The sequence below is a fragment of the Labeo rohita genome, chromosome 17 (assembly GCF_022985175.1).
Source record: "Labeo rohita strain BAU-BD-2019 chromosome 17, IGBB_LRoh.1.0, whole genome shotgun sequence".
Lineage (NCBI taxonomy): Eukaryota > Metazoa > Chordata > Actinopteri > Cypriniformes > Cyprinidae > Labeo > Labeo rohita.
The window spans coordinates 10,493,087-10,510,344 of record NC_066885.1 but is presented as its reverse complement, the minus strand read 5'-3'; the positions used below and the strand labels follow the sequence as shown (position 1 = coordinate 10,510,344).

The window sequence follows — 17,258 nt, the reverse complement described above, 5'->3', positions numbered from 1 at the left end:
CAGAATTCATTTTAATATGCTGATTTATTATCACTGTGGGAAACATTTTTGTGGAACCATTTTTTTTTTCCAGGATTCTTTGATGAATAAAATGTTAAAAAGAACGGCATTTATTTAAAATAGAAATATTTTGTAACAATATACACTACTGTTCAATGTTTGGGGTCAGTAAATTTTTTTTTTTTCTTTCTTTGAAAGAAATTATTGCTTTTATTCAGCAAGGATGTTAAATTGACAAAAAGTGATATTAAAGATTTATATTAGAAAATATTTCTATTTTGAATAAATGCTGTTTGTTTTTTTTATTATTTTTTTTTATTCATCAAAGAATCCTGAACAAATGTCACCAAAATATTAAGTAAATAAAAATATTAAATGAAAAAGTTCCAAAATATTAAGCAACACAACTGTTTCCAACATTAATAATACATTAGCATATTAGAATGATTTCTAAGGGATCTTGTGACACTTAAGACTGGAGTAATGGCGATGAAAATTCAGCTTTGCATCACAAAAATTAATTATATATTAAGGTATATTAAAATAGAAAACTGTTTTTTTTTTTTTTTTTTTTTTTTTTTTTTTTTAACGACAGTATTACTGATTTGACTGTATTTTTCAGCAAATAAATGCAGTCTTTGCAAACAAAAGAGATTCTTGCCAAAAACAAAAAGAAAATACTACATGTGACACTGCAGACTGGTTGAAAATTCAGCTTTGTATCACAGAAATAAATGATATTTTAAAGTATATTAAAATAGAAAGCTGTTATTTTAAATAGCAGTGTTTCATAATATTACTTTATTCTGCATTCTTGATCGAATAAATGGAACTTTGAGCATAAGAGACTTCTTAAAAAAAATAAATAAATAAAATCTCACTGTCATCGGCAGTCTACAATACATTGAATGTTACAAAATATTTCTATTTCATATAAATGAAGAATCCTGAACATTGATAACAATAAAAATATTTCTTGTGCACCAAAATTAGGATATTAGTATGATTTCTGAAGGATCATGTGAGACTATTAGTGCACTTAAAGTCAGATCAATTCTAGTTGCAGATGTAACCTTATTTTTCGAAACCGTGAACCCTTAATGACTACACATCACCTGTAGTCGATCAATGAGTAGCTTTACTGCTGTTGGACTGCTAGTGCTTTAATAGTTTTGTTTTCTTCTTCTTCTTCTTCTTTATTAGACGGTCCCTCAATCCTAGAGCGTCATACCTGTAATTGAAAATACGAGAAAAAAATTAATGAAATACATTTAATGCCAGAGATCAAAAAGAGCTGGCAAATTTAAATTAGCTGGGTATGAAATTGCTTTCCCTGGATTGTGAAAGCAAACGCTTAAACAGTATCCCGAAGCTTTTCAAAAGCGGAATAACAATTTCAATGGAATGGAGCGCAGCAATGCTTGTCGTTTCAAGAGCTGATCTGCATGTAGCTTCACTTTTGCTGCACTAAAACGAGCTAGGAGAGGAGATAATACTCTCAACGCTGACAGATACGCTGATAGAACATGGCCTTTAACAGGGACTAGGTTGTGTACCGTTAACTTTTCATTTCTCATCTCTCGTTCTCAGGGATAAAGGCTTTGCTGGTATGGGGACCCACTAGAAAAGTTGCTTAAAGGAATAGTTCACTCACCCTCAGGCCAACAAAAACAGAGACGTGTTTGTTTTATCATCTGAAAGATTTGTAGAAATGTAGCATTATATCACTTGCTCTCCAGTGGATCCTCTGAAGTGAATGAGCATCGCTGGAATAAGCAGCAGTTCAAACAGCTGATAAAAACATCACAATCATCCACAAGTATTCCACATGACCCTAGCCAATCAATATCTTGTGAAAAGCTGCATGTTTGTAATGTAATGTATGTTTCAGTATTCTATAATAATGTTACTTTCTCCAGTGAAAAAGTGGTCTCATCTGAGTCAGGAGAGAAATATGCACAAGCACAGTTTACAAGCCAAAACAATTCTAAACACATGCTGTTTTAAAACTCCATTGGTGAGAAAGTGATGTAATGCTAAATTTTCTTTACATTTAATGGCTTGAGAGCGAGTAAATTCTCAGCAAATGTTCATTTTTGGGTGAACTATTCCTTTTAAACGCTCAAGCCAGTGCTGCGGATAACAGTTGTAATTTTTAAAGTTGGCTTTATGACAAGAAGATTGATGTTGATTGTGTGTTTTGATGCATTTTGTATTGAAGCTGGTGAAAGTGTTAATGCATCTTTTAGTGTAAGCGCAGTGTGTTTCAGAACTTAAGATTGTATGTTTGCTTGCTCTGAGAAAGACCAACAGATGGTCCGATCTGGAATTCCTGTCTTGTTGCACCTGGTCCTAGTCCAGTACTCCCTACTGATTTCACTCCTACTCCTGTCCTAGCTAGGCACGTCACACACCCACAACCAGGCACGATCACACACACTTGCTCCATATACCACAATCAAAACATTACGTCATTCTTGCACAAGGTTTAATACGACCATCTGTACATCTGCTCCAATCTTTACAATCACTGGCAAGCTTTTGTGACCTCGTGAGAAATCCTGTTTTATATCTACTTGATTGTAACGTATACATCTCAAGTTGAAGGTTCAAGGGAAGCAGATTGGATAAAACAGAATTGGAGGTTTACAATTTAGATCTTGTTCAGTTTGATGGTTTAACTTGTAATCACTAAGAAATAATGCCACGTCAAGCTTTTTGTCTCACCTGGCGTTTACAGGTTAATTCTTCTACACAGTGGATGTAACAGGCAGACTTGCACCCAGACACCAGCGGGGAGGCAGACAGACCGAGAGAGATGGAGAAATCGAGAGAGAAAGCTAATAGTAGCAGCTAAAAGCTGCAAAAGGGAGGAGCGAGCCATTGAAGCTGAACACGGACTGCGGCAGGCCTCTCCTACCCAGAATGTTCTCTCAGTGAAGGAGATTTAAACACACACTTAGATTGGCAAATGGCACTTTCCAAGAAAAACGTACAAAATAGGGACTGAAACTCTTATTTCAGGCCCTCTGAAACCTCTTATGAGCTCTTTTAGTTTTTCAGAAAATGTTCCGAGGATGAAGGAGATGGTTATCGGTCAGGAGCTTGCTAGTTTGGGACCAGATGTAGCTTTTTACTTATTCATACAAGTAATTTTTATTTATATACATTTTTTTTTCTGACAGTCAGCAGAAAAAACAAGGTTTAGCGGTTTAGAAGAAAATGGCCATAACTAAATATCAATACAAAATATTATACAAAATATATGTATAGTATATTTTTGTGAAATATATATTATAAAAGTTCTATACAAAATATTATAAATGGCAATAATAAAAGTGCTTTAAAATATTTTGTACTATGGAGAATAAAATATTGACTGTCCAATTATAACATTGTTTGATTTATTAATATAATTATTTATTTATATTCATAACCATTTGATTTTTAAAAATCTAGTTATATTCTAGAGTATATAAACAAACATTCTTTTTCTTTTTTCTTTTCTTTCTTTTATAAGAAATTAATACTTTAGAAATTATTACTTAAAGTCGGAGCTTGCTAATTTGGGACCAAATGTAGCTTTTTAGTTATTCTTTTTTTGTTTTATAATTTTTTTTCTTCCTGATAATAAGTAGAAAATAGGGTTTATTAATATAGAAAATGATGCAAAAATTTGTCCGCAACTAAATGTCAATGCAAAATATTATACAAAATGTATGTATAATATTTATTTGTATAACATACAATATTATACAAAAATACAAAAGTCTATACAAAATATCATAAATAGTAATAATAAGTGTTTTAAAAAATCTGCAGAGAATAAAATATCAGTTCACTGTCCAATTATAATGTAGTTTGATTTATTTATATAAAATGTATTAATATTCATAACCATTTGATTTGTTTAATTATAGTTATGTTCTAGTGTATATATAAACATTTACATAAACTTTTCTTCTTCTTTTTTTTTTTTCAAAGAAACTAATACTTAAAGTAGGAGCTTGCTAGTTTGCGACCAAGTGTAGTTTTTTAGTTATTCATAAGTGTTTTTTTTTTCAGATAATCAGTAGAAAACAGGGTTTATTGGTTTAGAAAATAATGCAAAAAATTGGCCACATCTACATATTAATACAAAATATTATTCAAAATACGTGCATAATAATACAAGTGTAAAAATGTAATATTGAATAAAATATTAAATTAAATATTTATTTCTAAATATTTATTTATATTTATAACCATTTGATTAGTTTAAATCTAGTTATATTCTAGTGTACATATAAACAAACATTGTTTATTTTTATTTTTTATTTTATTTATTTGTTTAAAAAAAAAACTTTAAAAATGAATACTTGATCAACACAACAGACTCCAACTGGTGTAATGGCTGCTGAAAAGTGTAGAAAGCGCTACTTGCCTGTCAGTTTCATCTCTATAAACAGGAAAAAAACACTACAGCAACATCGACCACCGCAAGATGACCAAAAACACATCTGACATTACACTTTTTCAGGTCCTCTGAAATAAAAAAAAAAAAACAATTAACTTCATCAAAACTTCCATACGTTATAAGTCTAATATTCTAGTTGGTAGGTTTGGTTGCAGTTTTATGTTGTAATATACGGTTGCTAGAGGCTTGTGAGTCAGCAACTGTCCGTGACGGGAGTTTGGCCTGCACAACAGGGTCTCTCTAGGTCAGCCTGAGGGAGATGGGCCCCGTTTCTCCTTCCCTCTTTATTGATTTTCTCCGTCACCGCTGCATGACGGATGCCCGGGCCACACCGTCTGGAAGCTCCCTCTGGATCTGCAGGGATAGATTAGCCTTAACACTGCCCTCAGTTGACAGATGAAAAGAGAGAGAGGAAGACCGAGGGAGATTGATTAGCTCTAATTATGTACTCTATCGCAAGAATGTGCTCATCTTTTGGTCACTTTTAAGATGGCTTGATGTTAGAACAAACATCTTCCTTTATTTGAGTGTTTGCGTGCATAACAAGATGTTGATAAATCATTTTTTGGTAACACTTTACAGTAAGGTTCATTAGTTAACATTAGTTTACTTCATTAGTTAACATGAACTAAGAATGAATGAGCATTTATTAATCTTATTTAATTGTAATTTCAGTATTTACTAATGCATTAGTAAAATCACAAGCTGTGTTTAACATTCGTTAATGCACTGTGAACTAACATGAAGAATGAACAACTGTATTTTTATTAACTAACATTAATAAAGATTAGTAAATGGGAATAAATGTATTGTTTATTATTCGTTCATGTGAATTAATACATTAATATTAACAAATGACGCCTTATTGTAAAGCGATACCCAGTTTTTTTTTTGTGTTGTTATGTGTATTTTTATTTTCATTTGATTTTTTTTTTCTAAATAACATTAAGCAAATTGTCATGCAATGACAGGCTTTTTTGAAACAATCTGTTGTATAATGCACTATAAAATGATTTTGAGGTGATTTGAAAAAAGAAAGTGGTGCAGAAACAATTTTCACTCAGAAATTGCTAGGTAAATTTACAGTTAATTACAAAGAAATAGCAAGAAACATTGAATTAAACATGAAATCCTGAAATAGTATGTTCTTGTTATACTTACTCCAGTGGTCTTTGTTTTACTTCAGAAAATCATTTTTTAAATAAAAAAATCAGTTTACTTCAGCCGTTTACGACCTTTAACAGATTTTTTTTTTTTTTTTTTTTTTTAGAAAACTCTTAAAAACATGCCCCTTATTTTTTAAGCATAATTCATCTGTGCGAAAAAATAATTAATCATTAAAAAAATATCATTTTTTCAGTGCTGCAGCCATTTTTTACTTTAGCAGTTTATGAGCTTTAGCTGAATTTTTAAAAATATTTTTACAAAATTCTTGAAAGATCTACTTGATTTTATGCATAATTCATCTGTGCAAAAAATAATTGTTAAAAAAATATATAATTTTTTCAGTGCTGCAGTCATTCTGTTTTTCACTGCAGCAGTTTGAGCTTTAAGTGAATTTTTTTCATAATATTTTTACAAAATTCCTGATTTTATGCATAATTCATCTGTGCAAAAATCATTTTGCTTGTTGCAATCATTTTTTTCTTCAGCAATTTATGACCTTTAACTGAAATGTTTAATATTTTTACAAAATTCCTGAAAAATATCCCTGCTGTTATGCATAATTCATCGGTGCAAAAAAAAAACAATTAAAAAAATAATTTTTTTCAGTATTGCAATAATTTTTTTACTTCAGCAGTTTGACCGTTAACTGATATTTTTTACAAAATTCTTGAAAAATGTCCCTGACTTTATGAATAATTCATCTGTGCAAAAAAAATCATTAAATATATAATTTTTTCAGTGCTGCAGTCATTTTCTTTTTTACTTCAGCAGTTTGAGCTTTAACTGAATTTCTTTCATAATATTTTTACAAAATTCTTGAAAAATGTCCCTGATTTAATGCATAATTCATCTGTGCAAAAAAATCATTTTTTTCAGTGTTGCAGTCATTTTTCACTTCAGCAATTTATGACCTTTAACTGAAATGTTTAATATTTTTACAAAATTCTTGAAAAATATCTCTGCTGTTATGCATAATTCATCTGTGCAAAAAAATAACAAAAAAAAAAAATAAAATTTATCAGATATTCATTGTTGCAATAATTTGTTTACTTTAGCAGTTTTGACCTTTAGCTGAATTTTTTTATAATATTTTTAGAAAATTCTTTAGTAATGTTTTTTAGTAAAGTTTGTTATGCATTTTTCTTCTGTGCCAAAAAATAATAAAATAAAATAAATAAATAAATTTAACTTTCTCAGATTTTTCTGCTGATGCAAGCAAGGCAGTTTGGGCCAGACAAAATAATGTTTCGCCAACCCATCAAATTCTGAGTGGAAGATAAGTCTTGTTCTGCTTTATTCCCCACTGAATATTTAGTTTCACTTGAAAATGCCACATTACAAAATATATTAAATGTTACAAATGCAAACAACATAAATAAATAATTACAGAATTTTCCAATCTGGCTGAACAATATAATGTCAGCACTTCTGATACAGGCATTATCATTTCCATCTGTGTCTCTCAAGTGTGACTGTATTTTTGTGGAGGGCACTATGTGGCAAATGCCAGTTTTGTTCTTAGGAGTTGAGGGGCCAATTGGTCAGAAAGTTGCCTGCATCCTCTCACATGTGATTGACAGGTTGAGAGCTCTCACCCTGTAATGGTCTCCTCCCAAAAGCACGCTGGATTTAATGGCTTCTCTAACGACACTACTTTTCTCCACTCGTGGGCCTCTGACACCTTTACGCATGAGCACGTCTCTGACCAAACCACCACCATCCGTCTCTGCGTAGTGGAGGGAAAAAGCATTAGCGGGCCATTGCAATTATGTCTCGATAAGAATCTCTGTCCCTGGTGCCGATTTGACTAATAATGATGTTTTCATTAAGATTTCATAATTCAGCACGTTTACTATCTCCTACACAGCCCGTAACTTCACCCCTCCTTTCTGTCGGATTCTCCATTATAGAGGAGATTAAGTACCTTTGCCCCCCCTGAGGATTTTCATTAAAAATCTATACAGATAAGGTTTGTTTTGAAAGGAGTGCTGCGGCGAGACAGAGACTGTGGGAAATGTGCTTCTTTGCTCGGGTTTTTGTTCACAGTATTCTGTGTGATAGTTTGAAATTATAGGCTGGAAACTTTATAACGGAAGAAGTCTAAAAACAAATACAAAGGAATTAATAAATTATTTTCAGTATTTTAATCTCAGTTGGATTTCTTGTCATTTTCGGTATTGAATACCATGTACTGTATGTCTTCTAATTATCTTTAACTATCATATTGACTTGTGGAAACAAATCATTTCATTCTGTTGACCAAGTGTCTGGCAATGAGATTTTTTTTTTTCTCTCTTTCGGTCTCTTTATTTATATTTGGGATTTTAAAATAGGATTTGTTAAATAATAAAAACGGTAGTCTGATAATTTGAACTCTTTTTAAAATATAAGGTTATATTGCTATAATCCACAAAAATAGGAAGCAGCATTTCAACGCTAATAATTAGAGATGCACAATATGCAATTTTGCCGATAACCAATGCCGATATCGATATATTTCCTGTTGTTTTGAAACAACACCAAGTATCTCCTGTGCTGAAATTATAAACAAATAATTTTTAATTTTGATTAGTCTTGAGCAAAAACTTATTTGTTAGAACTAATAAACATTATGAAAGGTTTTCCTTTTTTTTTCTTTTTTTTTTTTTTAAGCAAGAGTACTTTGAAAGCTTTGAAAATGACTGTAATAAATTAATCTCTGCTCTGTTAATTAATTAATTTATTTTAGACAAATGCAATTGAAGCCATAACATTTTATTTGTGAATTTAACATCAGAAAATGGTCTAAAGCAAAAGAGCTGTAAAAATTCAGAAAAAATCGTTTTGGAGCTCTTTGTAGTGAAGTTTTCATAATCCATCAAAAAATATATATTACACAATAATTTATACATTTTTATATCTAAAATTACTTAATGTTCAATTATTATTATTATTATTATTATTAATTCATGTAAGCTATTCACTTGTTAAGTTTGATGTCACATGTCACCGCTTCTGTGTCCCAACGCTCTGTCAGATGCCACGAGAAAATATCAAGATCACCAAAAAAAAACAAAAAACAGGCATAATTTTATTGTGCATCCCTACTGATAATAATAGAATAAGTTTCTTAAGCAGCCAATCAGCATTTTAGAATGATTTCTGAAGGATCATGTGACACTGACGACAGGAGTAATGGCTGCTGAAAATTCAGCCTTTACAGGAATAAACTATTTTAAAATATGTTAAAATAGAAAATAGTTATTTTAAATTGTAATAATATTTCACAATATTGCAGTTTTTTCTGTATTTTGGTGTGCAAAACCTCTTTGGAAAACATCTTACTGACCCTAAACTTGCAATATGTGACCCTGGACCACAAAATCAGTCATAAGGGTCAATTTTTCGAAATTGAGCTTTATACATCATATAAAAGCTAAATAAATAAGCTTTCCACTGATGTATGGTTTGTTAGGATAGGACAATATTTGGCCAAGATACTACTATTTGAATATATGGAATCTGAGGGTGCAAAAAAATCACCTTTAAAGTTGTCCAAATGAAGCACTTACTAATGCATATTACTAATCAAAAATTAAGTTTTTATATATTTACAGTAGGAATTTTACAAAATATCTTCATGAAACATGATCTTTACTTAATTTGCTAATTATATTTGGCATAAAAGAAAAATCAATAATTTTGACCCATACAATGTATTTTTGGCTATTGCAACAAATATACCCCAGCGACTTAAGACTGGTTTTGTGGTCCAGGGTCACCTATTGTCAAAAAACTCTAGATGGCGCAGTCTGATAGGCCAAACTCAATCTGATATAATGAGATCATCATCACATGGCACAGTTGGTTGGTTCTCTTTTGTATCAGCAGCCAGTGAGATTGCTGCTCAACATTCAAATACTTGGCTAGTGCTTGCTGTAGCAGTTGCAGCGTGCTTCAGAAACCCTCCACCTCCCCCAGCTCCACCTGTATAGATCTGCTACAGGGTGATTCATGTATGCTATAAGGGGGATATTTCAAATATTTTATATGTGCAGCAGCAGTATTTCTTACATGCTCACAGCAGCAAGTTGTGGATGTATTTGCAGTAGCAAGTCTCAGCTTGTTCTGCCACAGCAGCGTGGCAGATCTATTCTGCCAAAACTAAACACATTAACATTGTCATGTACATTACCATGATAAACCCTACTAGAGTTGTCATGGCAGAAATGTTTATAATCACGATTCAGAATATCTATCTATCTATCTTGTATCTATCTTTATCCTCTCTCTTTTCCCCTTACTGACCCTCCCATCAGGTTTGCCAGGTTTTTACAACAAAACCCACCCACTTTCTACTCAAAACTAGCCCAGTCAGTCGGTTAAAAATGGTGTTCCGCAGGGTAAAATATTTTTTTGGCTGGGTTCCTCTGGTAAAATTTGCATTCCAAGGGATAAATATCACATTTTTGGGGTCGCTTCAACCCGTGGACATGAAAAACAACCTGTAGCAACAGTAGCCCAATTCCGCTGGAAAACTGTGGACTTGGCAACACTGCCTCCCATGTATCCTTCACATGTTCCACTCTGCCCACTGTGCGATCCCACATCATATCAGCGTGGGAAGGTGACTCTTTATTAATTATTCAGACCTTAAGATGATTGTACAGGGCAACATCTGGCAGTAATGTGGAGCGGTGTCTTTAGTAAAAACAACACTCTGTTTAATTAATAATTGATCAGTACTCTCTCTAGGCACTTTAACGGCATGGCAGGATCTCAGGGATGCGGTTACAGTGCCCAGTCAGTCAAGAGCAGGGAGATAAGGTGTCGGCGAGCTATTTGAGGGCCCGCTCTTTCAGAAACACACTGCTAACGGTAGCCGTGCTCTGGGGAGTAATAATGCATCTGCTGAGGTGTCGACACAAGGCTTCCATGCCAGCATGTGGCTCACAATAACCCCCATGTGCTATTAGGGGAAGCAAGGGGCCCTGTTCAGCAGTCTGGAAATCTTTTGCTTGTGTTTCAAGGTGATCTAGTTTTCATACTCATGAGATGTGTACAGGAGGACACAACTATGCTGGTGAAATATTCACTTTATTTGACTCATACCAGCGCTGAAACAGAGCTGCAGTAAGTTCTGTGCCGTTATAATTGCAGTTACAATAATCAAAACTAATTTGAAGATGATGCCACTATGTAAAAAAATAGAAAGAGTTTTCTATTTTAATATACTTTAAAATATTTATTCCTGTGATGCAAGCTAAATTTTCATCAGCCATTACTCCAGTCTTAAATGTCACATGATCCTTCAGAAATCATTCTAATGTGCTGATTTATTATCTGTTGAAAACAGTTGTGCTGCTTAATATTTTTTTTCAAGATTCTTTGATGAATAAAAAGTGAAAAAGAACAGCATTTATTCAAAATTATATTATTTTCTAACAATACAAATCTTTGCTATCAAGTTTTATATATATAAAAAAACAAACATTCTTTCATATCCTTTCTGTAAAATTTCCAAAAAAAGAAAGAAAACATATAATGACCACAAACTTTGAACGGTAGTGTAAATTATTACAAAATATTTCTATTTTAAGTAATACCCTTTCTTTTAAAATATTTTGTTCATAAAAGAAAAGTATCGCAGGTTCAAAAAAAAAATATTAAGCAGCACAACTGTTTCCAACATTCTGATTTCTGAAGAATCATGTGACACTGAAGACTGGAGTAATGATGATAATAAATTCAGCTTCACATCAAAGGAATAAATTCTATTTTAAAGTATATTAAAATAGAAAACCATTATTTTAAATTGCAATAATATTATTACAGGTTTTTTCTGTATTTTTAATCAAATAAATGTAGCCTTGATGAAATACTTTGTGTATTTGTACATAAATACAATTATTTACAATTAAATAAATTAATGCAGTTTAAATATAATTAATGTATATAATGTATATAAGTAATGTATATAATTTATTTTACAAATATAATTAATATATAATAATAAAATATCCTTATTAATGTTATTAATAAGATAAATTATGATAATTGATGCATTTTATACTGCATTTAAGATTTTTTGCAATTAAAATATCCAAAAACCACTACAACCGTGTTATATATTTTGCTGACTTGTGTACTTGCGTTATACCAAATGTTTCCAAGAATGTTTAAATCCAGAGAAATGAGCAATTTTAACTAGTGGAACGGACAGTGTCCTTGCGTCACCTGCCAAAGATGTCATGCACCTTTGATTTTCTGGTTTTATTTGCAGAAAACATGGAAACCTCAAAGAGGCTTTAATATGTTATGCATTTTATTAGGTGCCAAAGGATGCCACAGAGTAGCATTATAACAGAACTTTCAACACACTCAAATGTATCTAATATGATAAAACAGTACAGTTTTACCTCACATACACATGACCGGAAGAAGTGGAAGCGGTCGACTGCATAATAAAAGCTCCGCTGCTTTCTCCAGCGTCCTTGTTTACCTTTAATAACTTTCAGCCCACCCTGCTTCATACTTCAGTGACCTTAATAAGTCTTTAATACATTAGCTTATCTATGAACATGATTTCTGTCCGTGTCCCGTCGGATTGCATCAGCTGTATGCAATAATATTATTACAGGTTTTTTCTGTATTTTTAATCAAATAAATGTAGCCTTGATGAAATACTTTGTGTATTTGTACATAAATACAATTATGTACAATTAAATAAATTAATGCAGTTTAAAAATAATTATGTATATAATTTATTTTACAAATATAATTAATATATAATAATAAAATATCATTATTAATGTTATTAAGAAGATAAATTATGATAATTGATGCATTTTATACTGCATTTAAGAATTGCAATTATAAAATGCATGCAATTAAAATATCCAAAAACCACTACAACCGTTATATATTTTGCTGACTTGTGCACTTGCGTTATACCAAATGTTTCTGCAGCTGTGGGGATGAAGACTACAACTCCCATGATTCCACACTCATTCACAGCATCAAACTATGCCTTTGTTTCTTTGTTTGTTTTTAATATGCGCCCTCTAGTGGTGCAAACTTACATATTGTGTCTTTTATATATACTGTGAATATCATGAATGCTAAGCGATGGACAAGCAATGCAAAGAGTGTCTGAATTTTATTTGTAGGTCCTGTGAAGACCTGTTTTGTTAAATGTCTGTGACTTTCTGTTGTCTTGATTTGTATCGGTGCTAGAAAAACTCCTTGACCCTCTTTGGCATGGTCCAGTAATCTCCACGGGCTAAACATTAAGCTCTCTTTATTTTTTTCCGTACAGTCTAGCCAAATATTAATGGACTTGAGAATCTCTTCAGCAGTGTGGGATTTGCACTACGAGTAGCCAGGCACATCTTACTGCCAGTTTTTGACACATGGATAATACGCCACCCTCTCCTGCTGTACCAAACTCTTTTCCACTATCCATCCAGTCATCTTTCATTAATCTGTTTATTTGAGCCTTGTAATGAGCGATATAATCTGAATCATCTCTGTGACTGCACAGAACTAGTGGTTTTTTGTTTTTGATGTTCACCAGCTGCATCAGGGTCCCATGTGTTTCCAATATGTTCCACCGTCAGTCAGTTCACCCCGTTCTTAACCGTGAGTCTATTACCATGTGAAGTGTATCACAGCTGGGCACCAGCACCAACCCTGATGGAAAAAAAAATAAAAAATCTCCTCTCCAACACTGCACTCCGCTCAGGCTCTCTTAGTCCAGTGAAAAACTGGTCAAGATGTCTTTTCCCAGTCGGGTAAAACGCATGCAACATTCACTAATGCTGATCGCTGAGGTGGAGCATAGACTTGGACGTGTGAGTGTTTTGTCAACATTTAGCTGGAGAATATATATCGACCCCACAGTGGTCCAAGTGAAGCACTGATAAATCAATGATGCCATTAGTGCTGAGGTCCTACTGATGTAAATGATGTCCAGTGTTGGTTTGAAGGAACTTTCCATTAGATATGTGTATTTTTGCCTCCTTTGAGCCACACCACCATAGCTTTGTGATTAATAGATTGGGGACTACAGGGACCGGGAGTGAACTTATTTCCATAAGTGTGGATGCAGTAGATTATCTACTCTGAATTACAATGACCAATGGGAACTTGGCATGCAATCACTTAAACTGTTTAAAGACAGCTTGATAGCAAAATACTAATATCAAAGTTTCTCCTCATAATTTTTCATCTTCCATGTTTGTGTTCAGCTCATGTCACCAAACGGTCCCCTTTAACAACTCGTCAAAAAGAGATTTTCTCTTGATCCAATCAAAACCTGATTGATAAATTTACAACCCATTTTCTCTTGTAGAAATGTACTGCAGTAAAATGGGTAACAGCCTATTTTGTTGAATTTAAAGGATGTTGTTGGAAAACTATGCTTTATGTTCTATTTTGTTCTGTTTTCTAGTTTTTAAATAGTGGTGTGTAAAATGCATTGTGTATGATAATATCATAATTGTTGTTTTAATGGTGTCTATAGTATTTATGCAGTGTATACTACCTTTGAGTTGTGTTAAACAGTCTGCAGAAATACATCTAAATGCCACTTAAAATGCAGCTTGTATCATCTCTGCATGACCTCATGGATCAGGCATATTGTCATAGTTTGAGAAGCTTAAACGACATAAATGGTGATGGATTGGAGGGCACTGCAACTTCTGTAATTATGACTCAGACATGCAACACAATCACTGAACATTAGTGCATATATACCTCAATAAGAGAAGTGATCTCACTGATGATCTCACCAGATCTTTGGCTTTGAATGCACAGCCTCTGTGTATTTTGCTGCCCACACTTGACTGTGTCATCTTGTCTCATTTTATCATCTGGCCTGGACTTAAAGGCACAGTACACCCAAAAATGAAAATTCTGTCATTAATTCCTCATCCACATGCTGTTCCAAACCCACAAGACCTTCGTTCATCTTCGGAACACAAATTAAGATATTTTTGATTAAATATGAGAGCTTTCCGATCCTGCATAGACAGAAATGCAACTAACACGTTCAAGACCCATAGGGGCATCACTAAAATAGTCCATTAAGAAATTGTTAAAGTCGTTATTTTGGTTTTCTTTGCGCACAAAAAAGTATTCTCGTAGCTTCATTATATTATGGTTAAACCATTGTCCTTATTACATTTCAGGGCCTTGAACATGGTAGTTGTGTTGCTTTCTGTGCAGGGTCAGAAAGCTCTCGGATTTCTTAAAATATCTTAATTTGTGTTGTGAAGTTGAACTAAAGTCTTAAAGGTTTGGAACGACATGAGGGTGAGTAATGAATTTTCAATTAAAGAATTTTCATTTTTTTAAAACTATCCCTTAAATTGCAGTCCTTTATTGGTCAATTTCAAGAAACTTGCCGAGCTCTCATATTTAGGGCCCGAGCACAGATGGTGCAATGACCCTATTGGAATTGCTCATCTTATCCAAAATGAATCGCATTTTTGAGAGCCTGGAACCTGCTCGAAAACTCATGGAGCTTTGCACACGCCAAAAGTGGTGAAAATTTACATCTGATGTGTGTTTCAGAAGTGGGTGTGGCAAAATGGCTTAATAGCGCCACCTATAAAATTTCAACAAAGTGCCCCTCAAGCTACATTTTACATACATGTATGAAATTCGTAACACACCGATACCTACAAAAAAGTCCAGTGGTACGAAGTCCGAAACCCAACACGTCTGTTATTTTGAATTTTCTCAGAAAAGTTCGGTGCCGTTTTTAGCATTTTCAGTCGTTGTATTTAAAGAAACTCCTCCTAGAGATTTAAACGGATGTGATGGTAAATTGCGAAGATCTTGAGTTTTCGCTGAAGGGCGTGTCTGTGGCGGAATGACAAACTTCACTGTTTCTTCATGAAACAGCAACTTGTCATAATTCAGACATACAATGTCCAATTTGCACCAAAATCCATGTTTGATAAGAGATTTAATGACATCAACAATTCATTTGGTGAGTCTAATCTAAGGGCCTGTGTGATCTTAATTTGCGAAGTTCTTGAGTTTTCGTTAAAGGAAGTGGCAAAAGTATGGTGGCCTGACAAAGTATGATGTTTCACCATGTAAAAGGAAGTTATTATAACTCAGCCATGCAATGTCCGATCTGCTCCGAAATTCACCCGTTTGATAAGAGTCCTGGCCTGAACACATCTAAAGGTCAATATTCTGTTATAATCATAGCGCCACCTGTTGGCAACAGGATATGTCATGTTTTACACTAACTCAAACATACCATGTTCAGTCTGCACCAAACTTCATATGTTTGATCAGAGTCCTAGCTTGAAGACATCTACATGCCAATATTCAGTTATAATCATAGCGCCACCAGCTGGGAGGAGGAAGTTTGGCACATATAAATGACTTTGACATATTCCTCCTATATTTGCCACTTTAAATGCATATTTCTCAACATTCGCTGTTTCCCTAAAGCCACCGGGTGGCGGTGAGCCTGAGTGCGAGGGAGCTTTCAGTGCTTTAATTGGGTTTTTCTTCAAGAAGTTCTAACACTGTTTTTTTCCTCTCTTGTAGCACGAGAAGAGAACGTTGCCACTTTCAGAGGTTCTGAGTACTTCTGCTACGACTTGTCTCAGAATCCCATCCAGAGCAGCAGCGATGAGATTACATTGTCCTTCAAGACCTGGCAAAGAAATGGCCTTATCCTTCACACGGGCAAGTCAGCAGACTACGTCAACCTGGCCCTGAAAGATGGGGCCGTTTCACTGGTCATCAACTTGGGTTCCGGAGCCTTCGAGGCCATTGTCGAGCCTGTCAATGGAAAATTCAACGACAACGCCTGGCATGACGTGAAAGTCACACGCAACCTCAGACAGGTAACGCTTGAACAGCTGGTTTTTTAAATGTTTTCCAGTCTAATTCAGAGCTACTGTATATTGCTTAAATGAGCATTTTCTGTTACTTTAAGTTCTTCAAGATGCTAACGCAACTATTTCTTCTCTGAGTTCTTCTACCTTGCCTCGTGTTTTGCCTCCTCAGGCATTTACCTCTGTCTGAAGCTATCAACAGTGCGATGGCTTCAAGAGGCTGTCTCTCTCACCTCTCTAGATATTCACCTCACTTCTCCAAATAGTCTGTCTTATCAGGGCAGCGGGGAGAGGCTCCAACCAACCTCAACCGTTCCATTTACCCACAGCCAATCTTTGTTGGACTGTTAAATAACTCCGCCGCTGCATTTTAAAATATGTAAATATTTAGGGTGGTTTTGCCCCTCAGGAGTGAAAAGATGTCGCTTTTTGCGCAGGCGTGTGTGGAGGCGCGAGTGCCCACAAGCGCAAGCTATTTCAGCTCTGATCCACTAGGACTGTGACATTTTTTTTCGCTTTGTTTAATAGCTGTTTTACTATCACGCCAAGAACATGCATTAGAATTACCTTATACAATTGCCCGAGGAAAGTCAAAAACCATATGAATCACAACAAAGAGGCAGCTAGATGGAGGTCACCATTCATGGTTGTAGCAGAAAACAACACGCTACATTAGAAGGGACCTAAAAATTGTGTTTTGATAAAGAAAAAATTGGGAATTATTGGTGAAAAATGCAGTATTCTGGAAGGCTTTTTCAAGTGAGTATGCACTTTAAGATCTTGAATACAAG

The 17,258-nt window shown here is 33.9% G+C and overlaps 1 protein-coding gene across 1 annotated transcript in view; it reads left to right on the top strand.

Annotated features, from left to right (window-relative positions):
* nrxn3a (neurexin 3a) overlaps window positions 1–17,258 on the top strand; it is a 350,535-nt gene that overhangs the window by 56,191 nt on the left and 277,086 nt on the right. Inside the window, 1 exon segment of the mRNA XM_051132863.1 lies at window positions 16,175–16,476. Within this exon segment, the coding sequence (XP_050988820.1) occupies window positions 16,175–16,476 (302 nt within the window).